The sequence below is a fragment of the Arachis hypogaea genome, chromosome 17, assembly GCF_003086295.3.
Source record: "Arachis hypogaea cultivar Tifrunner chromosome 17, arahy.Tifrunner.gnm2.J5K5, whole genome shotgun sequence".
Taxonomy (NCBI): Eukaryota; Viridiplantae; Streptophyta; class Magnoliopsida; order Fabales; family Fabaceae; genus Arachis; species Arachis hypogaea.
The window spans coordinates 128,425,054-128,444,308 of record NC_092052.1 but is presented as its reverse complement, the minus strand read 5'-3'; the positions used below and the strand labels follow the sequence as shown (position 1 = coordinate 128,444,308).

At 33.9% G+C, this 19,255-nt stretch overlaps 2 protein-coding genes across 2 annotated transcripts; one reads left to right on the top strand and one right to left on the bottom strand.

Annotated features, from left to right (window-relative positions):
* Positions 1 to 9,329: 9,329 nt before the first annotated feature.
* On the bottom strand, positions 9,330 to 11,372 carry LOC112763937 (serine/threonine-protein phosphatase 7 long form homolog). The gene is made up of 2 exons (XM_072222056.1): positions 11,289 to 11,372; positions 9,330 to 9,878 (listed from the first exon to the last, which is right to left on the bottom strand). The coding sequence occupies exons 1-2, from the start codon at positions 11,370 to 11,372 to the stop codon at positions 9,330 to 9,332; spliced, it is 633 nt and encodes a 210-aa protein (XP_072078157.1).
* A 6,051-nt stretch (positions 11,373 to 17,423) lies between these two features.
* On the top strand, positions 17,424 to 18,586 carry LOC112766691 (FCS-Like Zinc finger 5). The gene is made up of 2 exons (XM_025812589.3): positions 17,424 to 17,933; positions 18,019 to 18,586. The coding sequence occupies exons 1-2, from the start codon at positions 17,728 to 17,730 to the stop codon at positions 18,158 to 18,160; spliced, it is 348 nt and encodes a 115-aa protein (XP_025668374.1). The 5' UTR covers positions 17,424 to 17,727; the 3' UTR covers positions 18,161 to 18,586.
* Positions 18,587 to 19,255: the final 669 nt, after the last annotated feature.

Genomic DNA, 19,255 nt, shown 5'->3' with positions numbered 1-19,255 from the left:
ATTATTTGAACTTGTTCAGAATGCCCAAAGCAGTGGTGGCAAAAATAGTTTCGTTGCAATGTAGATTCTTTTGGAGAAAACACGATGGTAGTAAGGGGATGGCAACTATTAAATGGAGTGTGATCCAAAAACCAAAGGAGCTTGGTGGTTTGGAGGTGGGTGATCTAGCACTAAAGAACATGTCACTCTTGTTGAAGTGGTGGTAGAGATTTGACAAGAAAGAATGCCCTTTATGAAAAAATATATTGTGCTTTTGTAATGGGTTGGATGACAACGTAAGCTTACATAATCAGGTAACAGGAAGATAGAGTATGTGAGCTGAAATAGGAAACATATGGCAGAGTGAGAGAGATCTAACGGGTATTTATCATGAAGGGCTATAGATAGTTGTTGGGGATGGGTCTAAGATAGAGTTTTAGTCTGATCTATGGCTGCGAGAAGGGAGGTTGAAGGATTATTTTCTGAGATTGTACAAGCAGTGTTTGAGAAGTAACTGCAGAATAAACGAATGTGGAGTGTGGGATGGCCTTGTTTGGAGGTGGAGCTTCTCGTGGAGAAGACCATAAGGGAGTGGGAGGAAGATGATCTTGACGTGCTAATGGGGTGGTTATCAAAGGTGGGGATTATGAATGATGAGGTTGATTCCTTGGTATGGAAACACAACAAACATGGTACGTTTTCGGTGAAATCTTTCTTGTATCTTGTTTATAAGAATAGAGATTTAGGTGCAGAATCCAAGTAGAGAATATTGATGAAAAGTGTGTGTTGTGCTGTGAACAACTAGAGAATGTTATGCACTTGTTCATTTCTTGTAGGGTTGCTTGGAAGTTATGGGGATTAGTGTTGAAACATTGGAATTTAAATTGGGTATGGCCAGTTTTTGCTAAAGATTTCTTTGACTTTTGGATGGAGTGTAGTGTTAAGAAGGAGGAAAAGGTGTCATGGATGATGGTGTTCTTTTCTGTGGTGTGGTGTTTCTGGAAAAATCGGAATGCAATCATTTTCAATGGAGAAAAGCTCATATTAAAGGATGTGAGTAATGAAGTTGTACTGCTGGTTAAGTGTTGGTTGAATGATACAGAGGCAAGATCTTTGGTGGGGGAAAGTTGGTATAGCATGAGGAACTTTTGCCGTTGATTCTTCTTTTTGGTTTTTAAATTTTTTTTTTTGTCTTTTTATGTTCTGTTTTTTAGTTTTTTTTCTTTTCTTTCTTTATGGCTCTTTGAGAGAGCTAGTTTGTTCTGTTTCCTTTGTGTCTCCCTATTTTAGAGGAGTGGTTAAACTTATAAAGAAAACATATAAGGTGTTACATCGACTCAAAATTTGTATACGATGCTTTTTCTTAAAATAGGCCAATAAGGTAAATTATTGAAATACGAGCTAGACTATTGGAGTGTTTTTTTTTTTCAAATCGTGAAAAATAATCTTTTCTTGAATATACTTGTATCTGAGAAGCTACAGAATTCTAGGGTCAACAATTCACAACTTGTAAAAAACAAACGTTTTCATATAATTGTAAATCATTTCAATTTGCTTTGTAAATCTCTCAATCAGTGACTATTCTAGAAATCTCCTTCGAGTAACTCTTTTAAAATTAGTTGCAATACAAGTATTTTTTGTCATCAGACTTTACTTAATTTAGTTGCATTATTAGAAGTTCTAGCTTAAAAATAATTATGGGTTGTTCTAAAATTATTTTTAATTGGAGTGTCTTTCATTGTAAATTATTTGTTGTTTGAAAATTATTTATTTTGGTTTGGGTATGTGAAATTAAGAAAGTGATTTGTGAGATGGATTGTCTACACATGTTCTTAATTCTAAGGTTCTAAAAATCAGACCGGTCATCGAACTATTTTAGCTATTGATTCACTGATTTATTAGTTCAACCGATTCAATCGTAGTTTAATTTGAATAACCTTTTTATATTAAAGTAATAAAGAAATATAAGTAAACATACTAAAACATAATTATATTCTAACATAAACTTTAAAATGTTATCCAAATTAAAAGTATTACATCACTCAAAGTGTTATAATCTCATCTAAATACAAACTAAATAAATACCCAAATGTCAAAGACAAAATATTAAAATTTATTATTAATCATCAAAATCAAAGACATTAGCCATAGTCAAGAACCTTCAACTACTTCGTTAGATCACACACTCCCAAATGGTGATTCATTCATTACTCTCAAATATCTCTTTTAACTTTGTTAGGAGCAATTCTTAAATTAAATAATCAAAGCACAATACAGATAATGCAAAAACTTAAGCTGCACAAAACATAAGAATGCAAAAATAGCATGAAAAATAGCAACACAACAAACAAATAGCACTATAAAAAAAATAGTAACAATCAAGAACAATAAGAACAAACATAGCCGTGAACAAACATCAACAATCAGAATCATCAAGAACAAACAACAACAATCAGCAACAAAAATAAACACAATACTAAACAATTAAATAAAAAATACATCTAAACAATAATAATAGTTCCATAATTATTATAAAACAAAATAATCTAAATTACCCATAATAGAGAAACCTAAGAAAATCATTACTCATAACAAGAACAATTCAATAGTGTTCATTACTCATCATCAGTAATAAAAATGAGTCTACAATTAAATCATTGATTATGAACGAACAAACAAAATAATATTGATTTAAGAAACCTAAGAAAATTCAAAACAAAGATAAGCAAAAAATTACTTACAAAAAAATGAATAAAACAGAGATCCAAGATTTCAGAGCTGTGACTAAGAGAGAAGAAGCAAGAACGCCGATGACGAGCATCAGACGGACGAAGGATGAGCAACAATGGAGGACGGGCGATGAAGGCCGAACTAGAGTTGCGATGAGACGCGAAAAAGCTTCTGAATGAGCAGAATGGTTGGAGGCTACGGAAGACTGGACGGTGAAGGACAACCAAACGATGGTGGGAAGCTGGCGACGCGGGCCGGAAGGACGGCCGCAGTGGCTCGACAGACGGACAGCGGCAGTGGCCTGAAGAGAGAGTGAGAAGTGAAGTGAGAGGCTCCGAGGCATAGTCGAGTGATTTTAGACTTTCAATGATTCAAAACGACGCTGTTTCCTTCAAACCAGCCAATTTTTGGTTCGGTCCAATTGGACAATTCCCGACCAGCTCAGCGGTTCGCCACCGATTTTTCTACCAGAAGTTTCACATGATTAATCGGACCGTTTTTGCTACCAGTTCACAGTTGGACTGGTTTGACCTTTTGGTTTGGCCAGATTTTCAGAATCATTCTTAATTCTTCATTATCTATCTTTAAATTCTCAATCTAGTGATACTGATCTTATTATTAAGATTTAGAAGCTTCTCCTAAAATAAAAATAATTCGTTTTGATTGGATGTCGAGAAAGACAATAAAGTTATACATTGACTAGAAAAATATGAAGTTAGAAGTATGTCTGATTATATTATCTAAAATAATTATATTTTTAGTTACTTAAATACTAGGATAGCCCCCCACTTTTGTTTTTCTTCTCTTTCGAAATCTCTTGTAAAAAAAAAGAGGAAGTCTAGAGAATCAATTAGGGTACTAGCCAACTCCCCCCTCGCGATTACAGATCACCATCGCAGAAGTCCTACGCTGTGAAAGACGCAGAAGAATTGCGTCATTTCTTCTGGGTCACTTGATGCTTGCCTGAGATGGAATTGCATGTTTCTTTGCAGCTTATTTTGATGTTTCTTTTGTGCTCATTTAGATGTTTCTTTTTTGTATTGCAAATATTTTTTTTCCAAATTGAAAATAAGGGTTGTGTGCTGTGAAAGATGAAGAGTTTCTTCTGGGTCGCTCGATGCTTGCCTAAGATGAAATCAGATATTTCTTTGTGGCTCATTTGGATGTTTCGTTTGTGTTTTAGTGGATGTTTCTTTTCTGCATTGACGGATGTTTCTTTTGTGGCTGCAAGATTAGTTCGTAGGTCTGGCGGCTAGCCGCGATTGATGTCGAGCATCCGGCTGCGCTGTGAAATGTGCCACATGGATAGTTGCGCGTCAACGGGAGAAAGAACCGAGGGATTGTGCGGTGGTTTTTTTAAAATTACCGTGAGTAAGAATGAAAGGTGAAAGTAGGGTTATTTTTGGGTAAAGTTGTGGGGTTTTTTATTTAATTAGACCTTTTGTTAGAGTTGATATTGTAGGGCTCATTTTTTTTGTTATGGAATATGTGAATGTGTTGTGTGTGGTTATGGATGTTAGAGGTGTTAGACCAATTTGTGGGATAGCTTTTGGTCAGATTTGGTGTGAAGAAGTCGGACCATCTGATTTCTTTGGAGGAAAAATTTTGAAAGCAAATCGGAGGGTTCGTTTCCATAGAGGAAAGATTTGAATTTTTGATGAAGCTAATTGGAGGGTCCGTGTTATATATGAATTAAATTTTTTTTATTTTCGGTGAATGAAATCGGAGGGTCCGATTTTATTATTATATGTTATTTTTTAATTAGCTTAAACAAATCGCTGGGTCCAAGTTATGTGTGAATATATATATATATATGAAGGTGTGTAACGCGTAAACAGTTTAGATCCAATCTTCTTTATCTTCTTCGACTTGGTCTTCTTCTTTCTTATGCTCCTGTGTCTCTCTTGTTGGCTTTGAAGGAAAAAATTTGATAGTGAAATTTCTGTTTTTGTTTAAGTGAGTGAGAAAAATGGATGATATAGTCCTTTTGAAAGTGTATTATTTTGGTCAGATTTTATTGCAAACATCTAAATGAGTAAAATTTATTTGTGAAGATCCGTTAGATGTTGTTATTCCCTTCACAATCTCATTTGAAGAGTTTAAAGGTATGATTTGTGAGAAGATAGATTCAGAGATGTCAAGAAAAATATCATGTATTTTATACAGATATCCCGTACCAGTATTTGGTGGATTCGTTCAATTTCAAACCAAATATATAACGGACAAAGCGAGTATGCAAGAGATGTTTTCAATGTATATTGAAAGCTGACCGAAATATTTTACGGGAAGATTACAATAGTGACAGTGAGGAAGAGTTCGAAAGTAATTACGAAGTTATTGGTCCAAACAGAAATAAAGATCAAGCTGACGGCACTGTGGCTCCGAATGTGACAGACGTGGAAAATGTACTCGCAAATGAAGTGCCGTTTGAGGAGCTATCTTTCATGCGAGTTTTGGATTTGGAAGCCATGCATGCTCCGGAGTTTCCGGAATATATGAGTGCAGGTACGCAATTGCGTATATTTATAAGGATTAGAATTTTGTAATAGTTGATATTGATCGATGGACCAAATAGTTAAGTGACTTGTGAAAATATACTCAATTAGCATTTGTAAAAGTGTTTATTTAGTCAAGTTTAAGATAATAATATTTTTAGTTAATTAGTATTTAGGAATCAGTATTTATTTAGTTATTTAGTTAATTAGTATTTATTAATTAGTATTTATGTTAGTATTTATGAAGTTATTTAGTTGATTAGTATTTATTTTTAGTTTTTTAGTTAATTTGTATTTATTAATCAATATTTATTAATGTGTTTATGTTTTTATTTTATTAAGATTGAGATAATAACCTAATGTAAAGTTTATTTATATCATTATTGATGTTGTGAGTACTGATTTACTTTTAATTTCGATCATTAAATAATCGTGTATTAAATACTTATGGTATGGCTGCCGTCATGGCAAAAATTTCTATTGTCGCAGATGGTGAATTCGCCGTGGGGATAGAATTTAGTTCTAGAGAAGCTGTTATTAAGGCGATGAAAGAATATACCCTCCGAAGAAGTGTAGACTACCGGGTGTATGAGTTGGAGTCGTTGACATTTTATGCCAAGTGTACACAGTACGGGTCAGGATTTGATTGGCTTATCAGAGTTAGCATGATCAGCAAAAAGTACTGTTGGGTTATAAGGAGGTATAACGGCAGCCACACTTGTACCAGAGCCACCATTTCTCAGGATCATTCGAAGCTGGAATCGAATACAATTGCAGAAGCCATAAAGCCGTTGGTTGACGCTGACCCCTCGTTAAAGGTAAAATAAGTTATTGCAGAAGTGTAATCGAAGTTCAACTACACTGTCAGTTATCGGAAAGCTTGGTTGGCTAAGCAAAAGTCAGTAGAAAAAATATTTGGAGGTTGGGAAGTATCGTACGAAGCGTTGCCCACATGGTTTGAGACCATGTGTCATAAGGAGCCATCAGCTGCCGTCTATTTTAAGACTATGCCTGCATATCAAGGCGATGACTTGGTAAGTGATATCCGGGTATTGCATCGAATCTTTTGGAGCTATTACCCCTGCATTAGAGCATTCAGACATTGTAAGCCAGTTGTCCAGGTGGATGGAACTCATTTGTACGGAAAGTATAAAGGTTGCCTGTTAGTGACCGTTTCACAGGATGGTAACAACAATATCATCCCAATTGCATTTGCTATTGTGGAGGGAGAGACTTCTGATGCGGGGCACTTTTTTCTTAGTAACCTTAGACAACATGTTGTAGCTCGGGATGGTGTGGGACTGATATCGGACTGACACGAATCCATAAATGCAGCTGTGGCACGCAGTAACGGAGCTTGGTCACCTCCTAGAGCTTTCCACATGTTTTGCATCAGGCATATAGAGTCAAACTTTCTGCGAAAATTCAAGGCACCGTACCTGCAAAAGCTTGTCGTCAATATAGGTAATATTAAGTAATTCAAAGTTCGTTATTAACAAAGTTGCCACCAACCTAGTGTTTGTCATCCTTATTTTTTCCTGTTTGGTATCTGATATTGTGCAGGATATTTGAGGACGGCTCGCGAGTATGAAGTGCGTTACCAGCGTTTACGAGAGTGGGGCAAGCCTACACTAACTAGTTAAACCGTATTTCCCGCGAACAGTATGCGTTGGCATTCGACGATGGTTACCGATGGGGTCACATGACGACAAATCTAGTGGAATGCATCAACTCAGTCTTAAAGGGTGCACGCAATCTCCCCATTACTGCACTTGTCAAAGCAACATTCTACAGACTTAATGAGTTGTTCACTCAGAAAAGAGCCGAGGCGGAGGCTCAAATTAATGCTGGCCATGTTTTTTCTGAGCTTGTGACCTCCAAATTGCATGCAAATCAACTTGCAGCAGGAAACATCCTGGTTAATTGCTTCGGTAGGTAGAATGAGGTCTTTAAAGTGCGTGAGATGCCAAGTGGACTGGAGTATGCCGTCGACCTCGGTCGTCAATGATGTGACTGTGGTGAGTTCCAGGTGGACCGGATTCCTTGAACGAGATGGACACGCGAATGTTACGTCGTCCTAGGCGATGTGGGTAATGTGGGGCTGAGGGACACAATCATAGTAGATGCCGTCAGGCAGGTGGTTTAGGTGCCGACAATAATGCGCAATAGATTTACATTTTATGATATTTGAAACATTGTAACTTATGTCAACGTACTCTATAAAATATCCGACTTTAGATTCTGTCCATACATTTTACAATATTCGAAATATTATAACTTGTCCAAATATTCCATCACATGCAAAGTACTTAGGAAAGTTAGTTGGTACTTAGGAAAGCTAACTCATACATAGAATAGTGAACTAATACTTGGGAAAGATAACTGATATATAGAGAAAACTAACTACACCACAACTACTTTCTCGTTACCCACTTTACATCTTTCACAAGATTCTTGCATTTCTTGGCAGCCTTTTTGAACACAGACAAAGTGTATCAACTTGCGGTACGACGCGGCGGATCAATCTTGATATTGTAGCCTTTGCCTGTCTCATCTGGAGTACATGCGTCACCTGTATATAATATAATTAGACTATTCTAATTAATCATACCATGCAAGTATATAATATAATCAATCCTAACCAATATACCATACACGTATATAATAACCTGAATTGACCAAACAAGTATATAATATAATCAAGTAAAGCAATAATAGGACCTGCATCATTACGGGATTCTTCATCCTCGTCCATGTCCTCATCTTCATCCACCTCCATGTCGTCATCCTCATCCTCCTTGTCGTCCTTATCATCTGGTTCATCCACTAGATACTCATCAGTCTCATGCTCAAATGTCTTAGTATTTTCTTCAATCAGAGTCATCGAAACACGGTGAGGGTTTTGACTATTAAGAATTTCTCGACCACCATCACTCCTACTAGAATCACCAAATACCAACCCTCCAGAAGCACCTGAGGAAGTGCGACATGGATGCCTCACGTCGAAGGAATGCCTACCCACCATGAAATCAGGCTGATGGCCATATTGTGCTTGGCCGGCATCTGAAGCCATGAACCCAAGCAACTGGCTAAAAGAAGCTCCGTCTCCTGAGTCAAAATGTGGCGTACTCCAATACTGCTGATGTATTAGGAACGATGGGGTAAACTGTGTTTGAGGTACATATTGGCTTGAGGACTGAGGTTGTTTTTGTGGAGGTGGATGTGGAGATGGAGGTGCCGGTGACTGTGGCTCATGCTCTTGATTGTCATCATCCATAACCTGATTACCCTCAACATCCTCTTGAACCACAAGATCCGACAAGTTCAAGTGATTGCCATATTTTAAACGGTCCCAGTACATGTAAATATCTAAGGGATGTTGTGGAGCCATAGGAAGCTCAGTAAGAACGTGATTATACCTGTTTGTCCACTACATCACCCAAAATGAATGGGTCGTGGTTGTGGCCCAGTTAAGATTCTTAGGACCAGTCAAGACTTCTCTGTGTGCCTTCTCTAGATTCCGTTCCTGATGAGGAACTCCCTGAACGAAACCGAACTGTCGTCTAAACCTGTCGGTTGCATGCCATTCAATACATTCAAAAGATACCAATGGCACCGTAGCACTCCAAACAACCGAGTGCAAGTAGATGTCTGTAGGAATTATGTCCGGATCAACGCGATCAACAAAATATGCAACCCACACAAACGGAAAATAATAAAGCAAACAAATAATTACAATCCAAATAACAATATCACTAAACCTGAAACAAATACTACTCTAATGAAAACACACTTGGCCTTCCTAAAGATCATCCAAGGCCTTCCTAAAATGAGCAAGCTTAAGATATCTATAGACTCGGTCTCCACGCTCCCAATTACGCCACCTAATATGACTTATCTCATTAACACAATTAGATTCTAAATATCAAGATATCGGGTAAATGTAAGGTAATGTTACCTGTTTGCAAGCGGAAAAATGCGGGGTTCCCTAGGAACCGGCGCTAGATATGGTAGGCGAATCCAAGTCCAACAGAGCAGAAGTGTTAGTGGACAATCGATTTTCTTACAGTCAAAACGTGATGCCCTGCATAACGCCCTGTACAGGTGTGCTAGGCATGCTGATCCTCAACTGTACTGTCCGATGCTAGCAAAATCACGGAGCAGAGGCAGAAACTTCCAGTGGACAGATGCCCCAGACTTGTCTCCAAACAATATCGTACCGACCAACAACATAATGTGGCACTTAACATACACCTGTATACTATTTTCATCAGTCAACTGTAACCGTTCTTTTAAATCCCGTAGCCACGTCAGTTTTATGCAGCTTCCTCTGCAGTCCGACTTTCTCGATGCAACCCCAAATTGGTGTAGACACTCCGCCTCTAAGGCTTCAAAACTACTTAAAGTCATCCCTGTGACTGGAAGACCGTCCGTCAGAAGACCCAGGATCATAGCCACGTCTTCCAGTGTCACGGCACATTCACCAACCGGAAGGTGAAAGGTATGTGTGTCCGGGTGCCACCTTTCCACTAGAGCATTTACCAGTGCTTTCTGACATTGGACTACTCCAATCTGGGCCACATGGTAAAAACCAGTAGATCGTAAATGCTCCTCCACCCTCTCATTGTACCGATCCGGAGGGATAGGGTGATCACATGTCAACATCCGTAAACTCTACAAAAATATAGCAAAATCACGATTCAAATTCCACAACTATTATAGATAATTTAAAAAAATCTAATTAAAACATATAATTTTACTAAATTCGATTTACTAACTAATAACATTTTCACTTCTAACTTTAATTAAAATTCCTAGAGCTTATATCTAACTTACTACAAATAATAATCACCAATACATACATTATATTTTACGGATCCTAATTACTAATCGAAATTATCAACATTATTCCAAAAAATTATACACTGAAATTATCCTAAAATTATAATTTTTAGAATTAATTGTAACAGTTAACTAATTAATTATTATTTCTAAAATTATTACAAAAAAATTATAAACAAATCATTTTTAATACTAATCTATTATATTAGAAAAATTTCTAAACAAGAATTAATTACATTTAAGCACACATATTTCTAACTATTATTTAAACATATATTCCTAAATTTTTAAAATTAATTATAACAGTTAACTACTTAACTATAATTTCTAATATTATTACAAAAATTTATAAATAAGTCATTTTTAATACTGATCTGTTATATTGAAAAAAATTCTAAACAAAAATTAATTACATTTAAACACACTTATCTAACTATTATTTAAACATATATTTCTAAATTTTTAAAATTAATTATAACAGTTAACCACTTAACTATAATTTCTAATATTATTACAAAAAATTCTAAACAAGTATTTTTTTTTATTTCTAATCTATTATATTACAAAAAATGTCTAAACAAGAATTAACTACATTTAAACATATATATTTCTAACTATTATTTAAACATATATTCCTAAATCTCTAAACTTAATTATAACAGCTAACTACTTAATTATAACTTCTAATATTATTACAAAAATTCTAAAAAGATATTTTTTATTATTAATCTATTATATTGCAAAAAATTTTAAATAAGAATAAACTACATTTACACTTTATTTAAACATTTATTTCTAAATCTCTATCAATAAAAATATATATTAAGTCACATATATCTTCTTCAGTTCAACTTCTAACAATAATAAATATAACTAAATTTCTAAAAATAATAATTATAATTCTGAAATATAAAAAGAATTTAACAAATAAACTTACATAATCAGAATGATTGAGATATTTTACAATGTGAAGTTCAGGACGATCAACATTTCTAAATTTTGGTTTCTTTGACATTTTAATTTTTTTAAGTGAAGTAGATGAAGCAGACAGCGTTCAAGGAGGAAGAAGAAGAAGGGATTGATGCTAGGTGGGGATGAGGGGAAAAGTGACTCGGAGGGTGGGTATGCATGCAATGAAGGGGGTTTGTTGGGTTAAAGGGGCACCCACAAAAACAACACGTATGCGATACGTGGCTGGGGATCAAAAACTCGGACGGTCCATTTTGCACGAAGAACTCGTACCATCCGATTTGTCAGCTGCAACTCGCACGGTCTAATTACTCCCTTGTTGACACCACAGGCAGGTAAAGTTCTCCTACTCTCCATATCAGAATCCTATACTAACTGAAGCTCCATAACAAAATTAAAAAATGAATATTGTAGTTAATTAGTATCCTAATTAATTATCTAACAAAATTGGAAAAAAAAAATCATTTTAATTACTGATGCATTAGACGAATTTTAAATCCATATCGAAATTAATTTATGTGGTTATATCTATGTGCTAATATTTAATTATTTGTCTAAATCTAACATGAGGCCAGCAAGGATGGAGCAATTATCTAGATCGCTGTTGGCTGTCCAGCAAGCACCATGTCTTTCTTCATCATTAAATTTTGTTCCTTTTCAAAAGAAAGAAAAATAAAATAAAAGAAGAACATATGTTCATAAGTCATAACACCATATTGCTTATACACCTCATCCTGTTGCGTAACTTTTCCATTACAACTTAATTTATCTTTAGCCAAAAAAGTATTTTTATTTTTATATATTTTTAAATTATTTTTAATGAAATATCAAAGTTTTATTTTTATTTGAATTGTTTGACCCTTTTATATATTTTAAATGAGATAATACTCAATTTAGTTCCTGAACTTGCATGCGAATCTCAATTTAGTTCCTAAAATTTTAATTATTTTTATTTAATCTCTAAACTTTACGAACATGACTCATGTTAGTCTTTGAAATAATTTTCAATGAATAGACGACGTTAATGACTGTCGTAGACAAGCAGATACCACACTAGACTCCGTAAAATGGTGTTTTGATTTTGATACTCAAATAATCTAAAAACAACATCATAAATGATATTTATTAAAATTTTACCTAACAAAATAAGTGATATAACATCGTTTTTGGACTATTTGAATACATATCAACGCTCTATTAACATTTTTCATAAATGTTTGGTAATCAAAGAAAATCAGCCAAAAACAGTCACAACTTGCCTTATTTAGCATTCATTAATTGTTGCGACAATTAATGAATACTAAATAAAGTAAGTTCTGGCTGTTTTTTTTTAGCGTTGATATGTATTTTTTTCTCTTTATAATAAACAAAATTTAATGGTACAATGCTCACATATAAATTTAACGTAAGTGTATTCATGGGTCGGGTCGGGTCGGGTTTAAGTAGACCCGGATTCAACCTTAAAAAGACAACGAATCTACTTTGACTCGACTCGAAGTGACCCGAAAAAAACTAAATTAAATCAGGTCGACCCAATAAAACATTAGTATATACAAATTTGTAAATTTTATAATAAAATTTTACTTTTAAAAAATAAATTTAAAAAATGTTATATTATATTTATAATAAAATAAATTATTTCAAAACAAAAATAATACCGTATAATATAAAAAATATTAATTAAATTATAAAAATATAATATAATATTATTAATTAACTCAAATATATATATTTTTTATTGTAAAAAACAACTTCGAGACTAAATCGAGTAACACGAAACAAAATTCGAATCCGATCCAAAAACAACACTAGATAGAAGATAAAAACTCGAACCTGATAAAATATGTCTTGGATTCACACCGAATTTCAAATCGAAAAAGGTCTTAAACACCCCTAATCTAACGTAAAGCATGCCATGCTCGCGATTTTGTTTTTAATTTTTGTCTCTTTCTTTTTGGCCCTCTATTAGTCATAATCTTCCCAGACTTAAGACGTTAATTATCCCATCATACAAATTACTGTATACATGTTATATAAAAAAATGTCTAGGTTGGTTATCATTACTGGATAGTTATAATAGTTATATAATTTTGATAATATTTTGTATAAAATTAAAATCACTTTTTTATATTTTTATAATATTTTTATTTTTATCTTTCAAAATTAAAAATATTTTTAAATATTAAATAAACATTATTTTAATTTTAACAATACTTAAAAATTAAATTATTATCAAAATTATATAGCTAGCTACTTTAATTACCATAACAATAACCCCTATAATATACATTATATAAAAAAATTATTCGTCGCACTTCTTAATATTAAGCCTTTAACTGTATTTACTAAGTTTACCAAATGGAGCACAACCCTTGGTGCTAATTGAACCACGTCAAACTTAATCCACTGTCCATGATGCGTTTGTTTTAATTATGAAAACTGTTATAATAATAATAATTGTAAATATATTGTAATCTATAGTTTTTTCTCACATTATTTTTTCTTCTATTATATTTGTTTCTCACACTAATTTTTTTAAAAAAATTAAATGATTATTGTGGTCTTTGTGAAAAACTGAAAATACATTATTCTTTTAAAGAAAGAAATTATTTATTAAGTGATTTTTTGGTGAAACTATGTTATCCATGACAAATAATAATGATAATAATTTTTTTTTGTCCTGATTGGTTAAAAAATGTATTTCATTTTTAACAATAGAGATTGAACTCGTAACTATATAGATATTTATTTATAACTGGATGATGAACTATGACCACACCACACTATGGTTTCCCTTATGCGATTGTAGGTACATTATACAATGCTATATTATTAAAAATGTTACTATAATTATATAAACATATGGATACCCCACTAGCAAATGAGATTCACCCAAAGTGGCTTCTTTTTTATTAGTGTGATTCGAAAGTATCCAAAGTTCTCGATGCAATGGACATTTATTTTAAAATAACTATTCAATTTTCCCCCTCCAAAACCATGGTTTCTGTTGACCAAGGAATCAAGCGAGAAAACATATAAGATGAGATGAGACCACATCTAACTTAAAAGCTTAAGGTGTTAAGTTGATGGGTCTCTCATCTTATAAATTTCTCATTCTTTTTTACTTTTTTTGATATGAGACTAACTTCAACACTTCTCACACTTGCAACATTAACAATTTCCGTAACAGTAAATACTCATATTTGAGTCACCAATAAAAATACTCATATTTGAGGAAAAAAACCACATTATAATAGAATTAATTTTTTCAGCAAGAAATGCTTTCATGTATACTACAATACCCAAATTTACAATTTACTTAAAGAAACTAAGTATGTATTGTTTGAACTTTGAACCAACGCCAAAAGCTATTAAATATTTAATTTAATATGCATACATAAATTTTTAAGTATAATAATATAAGTTTAATTATTCTGTTATTCTTTATTATTTTATCAAATTTTTAATTATATTATTATAATTTAAAAATTTATAACTTGGTTTTTATATCACATAAAAAATTTCAATTAAGATATTAGTAGTTTAATTTCTTCTTTCCATAAAAAGTTGTAATAATCCTAGATATCTAATATCCACTTCTATAGTATTTCACGATTCATCTTACATGGAACACAAAATGAATAGTTCACGGATTTTTTTTGTAATTTAAAAAAAAAATTAGAGAGAATTTAATTGAAAATTTTCATCTAGCATGAGACATCAATTACAAATTTATAAATTATAATAACTTAATTATAAATATATGAAAAGTAAAAGGATTAATATAATAATTAAACCTTAAGTAGTTTATCATAACATTATTTTTATTATAAATTTTTCTAGTTAATTAGAAAAAAACTGATATTGTCTCATTTTTACACAAAGGATTACAGGTATTTTAAAATAAATTCTAAGATGTAAAAACTTAATTCGAAGCTAATAAATAGTGTACTTATTAATAAATACTATAAAAAGTAATATTTGAATAAATGTCAAATACATTTTTTATTAAAAACTGCAAAAATGGCTTGTTAAGATTTGTTTGGGTCTTATTAATATGTATTTTAAGAAAATATTTTAAAAATAATTCTTTTATATTTATCATATATTAAATACATAAAAAGTTAAAATGTATCTATAAAATAATATATTTGTTATGCCATGTAACGTGAAAATAATATATTTGTTAAGATTCTAGAGAGGTTCAAGAATTTTTCATTTGATGTTTGTCAATGATTTATTTTTTTTTTGTAAAGTCAAAAAACAGTAAATTCAAACTGTGATGCATGGTAGCTTTAAAAAATTTTTGTAGAGTCTCTGGGATGAAGGTTAATGTGGAAAAATCTAAAGCGTTATCTTCCAAGAATGTTTCGGCGACAAAAGAAGATATTTTCATTGGAGTGTCCTCCATCAGATTCATCCAGAACTTGGACAAGTATTTAGGGGTGAACCTTAATCACTCTCGGGTGACACGCGTAACTTTCAACGATATTCTGGACAAAATTCGGGAAAGGCTAGCTAGTTGGAAAGAGAGATTGCTTAATAAAGCGGGTAGACTCTGTTTGTTCAATTCGGTAGTGACTGCGATTCCTACTTATCGCATGCAAGTATCTCTTTTCCCTAAAAGGGTAACTAATAAGATAGAATCCATGATGCGAAACTTTCTATGGAAGGGTCAAGCTGATGGCAGAGACTTGAATCTAGTTAACTGGAAGGTGTTGGTCACTTCTAAGAAGTTTGGGGGTCTAGAAATTAGAGATCCTTTTTGTGCTAATATTGCTTTTCTTGAAAAGCTAGTTTGGCAAATTTTTCACCATCCTGACAAGTTATGGGTTCAACTGTTAACGGAAAAATACCATTCTTCTAAGGATGATTGTTTCAGTCAGTCTCGAGGAAGGGGATCTTATGTTTGAAAGAGTATATGTCGACTATGTCATGAGATGGATTATGTTCACATTTCTGATTCGGATCTCAGGATCTTGGATCTTTGGTCATCTAGACAGTGGAACCTTAAGAATATATATTCTCCTCTGAATCAGTCTCTGCAGAGCAATATTAACTCTTACAACCCGGATGTTCAAGCTGGTTCAAAGGTCGGTTGGTGTTGGACTAATGCGACTTCAAAGGTTTATAATACTCGTAGTGGTTATTTGTGACTCAGTAAAAAGATGTTTAGTTGGGAGGATAGGGGTAATTGACTTTGGCTTTGGCATCAATATGTTCCGAAAAAGCACAAATTTTTTGCCTGGCTATGTCTTCGGGAGGCTCTTCCTACTGCTGCATTTTGTTTTAGGAGGGGCATTTCGCACACGGATAGCTGTCCATGATGTTTCTCAGGTCAAGAATCGGTTTTACATTGCATTCGGGATTGTCCAAAAGCTCAGCTAGTTTGGCAAGCTTTGGGGATCTCCGGTCAATCAGTGGATTTGATGAGTTGATTTGTACATAATATATAGCAAACAACGCCCCTTTAGATTCTTTTCTGGTCTTTGGTGGATTTGGCGTTCAAGGAATAATGAGATCTTTTATCCTCACGAGCATTGGACCACAGACAAGGTGACTAGTATGACTTTGTCCTTGGAAAAGGAGCTCCGGAATATTTTTGAGTTGCAATGACGGTCTATTCCCTCCACCATTAGTGGCTCTTGGATTCCCCCTCAGTGGGTACCTTTAAGATTAATTGTGATGCTAACTATCCTGACAATGGTGCTCGGGTTGGTTTTGCTTGTGTTAGCAGAGATTGGAATGGAAGGTGGCAACGAGGCTGTCTGAGAACAATTGAGAGTCGTAGCATTTTGTAAGGAGAGTTGTTTGCTATTTGGAGAGGCTTTCTTTTAGCATAAAACTCGGGGCAAAGAGACATTATATGTGAGACAGACTGTGTGGAGGCTTTTACTATTGTTAATAATTTATAGGATTGCTCTGATTTTATTAATCTTTTGGTGTTAAAAATCCGAGATATCATGTCTTGGAAATGATGTGCTGATCTCTGGTTGATCTTGAGAGATGCAAACAACCAAACACAATAGCAAATATCATGGCAAAGACTGCAATGAGGAGTGAAAACCCTTTCTCCTCAAGTAGAGTTTTCGTTGCTTTAGAAAGAGTTTGAGAGTAGTATTTAGCGGGACTGCCTTTCTTAAGCAGTTTCTTGTTTATTTTTATTTCTTTCTTTGTTGTTGTTTTTTTTTTTAAGTCACCATAAAAAGTAATTAATTAAAAGCAAAGCCAATTAGTTAAAAAATAAATTTATTATAAAAAAATATTTTTTTATTACTTTAATTTTTTAAATTTTAAAATGAAAAGTAAAAAAAAAATTATTGTAGTTATAACTCTCTTAGACTTTTTTATTCCAAATTGGCAGTAATAATAACTAGTAAGTACCAGTAAAGTAATGTCGAAAATGATTGTTAAAACCCAATTGTGATTTATTTAATTAATTAATTGAGGGTAAGGTAATTGAAAAGGAAGGTTAGGGGCCTAGGGGATTGACGTGAGATATTGTTTGTTAATGATGAATTGAAGTGAACAGCATCATCAATTCATCATCTCACTCTGATCAACGGCTCAGATTGATTCCTGTGTTTCGGGCTTCTCTCTCTCACTCTCCTTGTTTTATGTGCCTACAAGCTTCGCTGGTTTCTTCTTCTCCTTCACCTACCTGTCCCATTTCTCTCTCTCTGACCCTTCTTCAAGAAACAAGAAGAAGAAGATGTTAGGGAAGAGAGGTCGTCCTCCAATGAAGAGAACCACCAGCATGTCTGAGATAACCTTCGATCTTGCTACGGATCCCAAACCACCACCACCACCACCGCCACCGCCACTATTCCCACTCTCCGAACAAAGCCCTGACTTCCTTTTTGCTTGCTGTCTCTGCAAACGGCGCTTGGTTCCTGGCTCTGACATATATATGTACAGGTATATAGCATCTATAAGACCACCATAACTATGTATGTGTACATGTATATACGTATTTTTGTATTTGAATTTTGTGTGGTGGCAGGGGTGATAGTGGATTCTGCAGTCAGGAATGCCGTCAACAGCAGATGAACCTGGACGAAAAGAGGAAGGATAAGTGTGCTGTGGCATCAAACAAACAACTTGTTGCAACCGCACCTTCTGGATCCCAACTTGCAACAACCTAATAATAACACCAAATAACCCTTCCCCTCTCTCTCTCTCTCTCATGCCCTTAATTAACTACAAAAATATATATGTACATATATCCGTACCCTTCTCTAATCTCCCCCCTAGTTTTCTCTGTAATATTTCGCCACCATGCTGCTGCTGCTGTTTTGTTTTTTCAATAGTGGGTGTTCCCTGCTTCTACCGGGGCATGTAATTTTGAACTACGCCCTACTATACTATACTATACTACTTTTCTCTCCAATTTTCTATCATCATAACTAGGGATAAACAAAATTTCTAGAATAATCATAGTCCTTACCAAATAGTTCTAGTTTTTTTTTTTTTAGTGTGGTATGAAAACTTATTGTATAGTTTGTTAACATGCTATTTCCCTGTGTCTTTGACAATAATAATTGGTCGTCCCCGCTTTCTTTTTCCCGTCATCACAGTGTTCCAAAATGGTGGACTTGTTCATAGTTTCGTAGTAAACCCTGTGGGAAATTATTAATAGCGTGATGCGACTCATGAGTCTTTATGCCGTCACTACTACTCACTACAGCTCCACTCCCCTTTTCTTCCAAGATGATTATAATAATAATGCAGAAATGCGTAAGCTGACCCTGAATATATATCACTTAAAGTTTTTTTTTTTTCCAATTTTTAATTGTTCAAATTGAATTATGAATCTAATGACATGATCATCCCACCGAATCTTGCTGCTGTTTAAACTTTACATACCATGTTGGTAGTGTCATATGACAAATGACACTGAAATTGGATATGCTTAAGCTTATTCCAATTACAGAATATTTGGCATTGAGTAAGTTGTATTAATTTTTTCGTAACAACTTGTGGAAAACTCAAAGTAGGAGCAGCATATGTGTAAATGAGAGAGAAAGATTTGGTTCTTTGTGGTGAGCTTCTCAGGCTAGTGGACAATCTATAAGCCTCGTAAACCACATATCTCGGTTCAAGTCTTAGTGGAGACAATAGTAGAAAACCTTTTAGTACAGCATGTTAGGGTGTGTGAGTTGTATACATAAAAAAGGCAGTGTCCTTCAGAAAATTGCGAGAAAAGAGAGAGGGGGGCAAGGGATATGGCAACTGGAAAA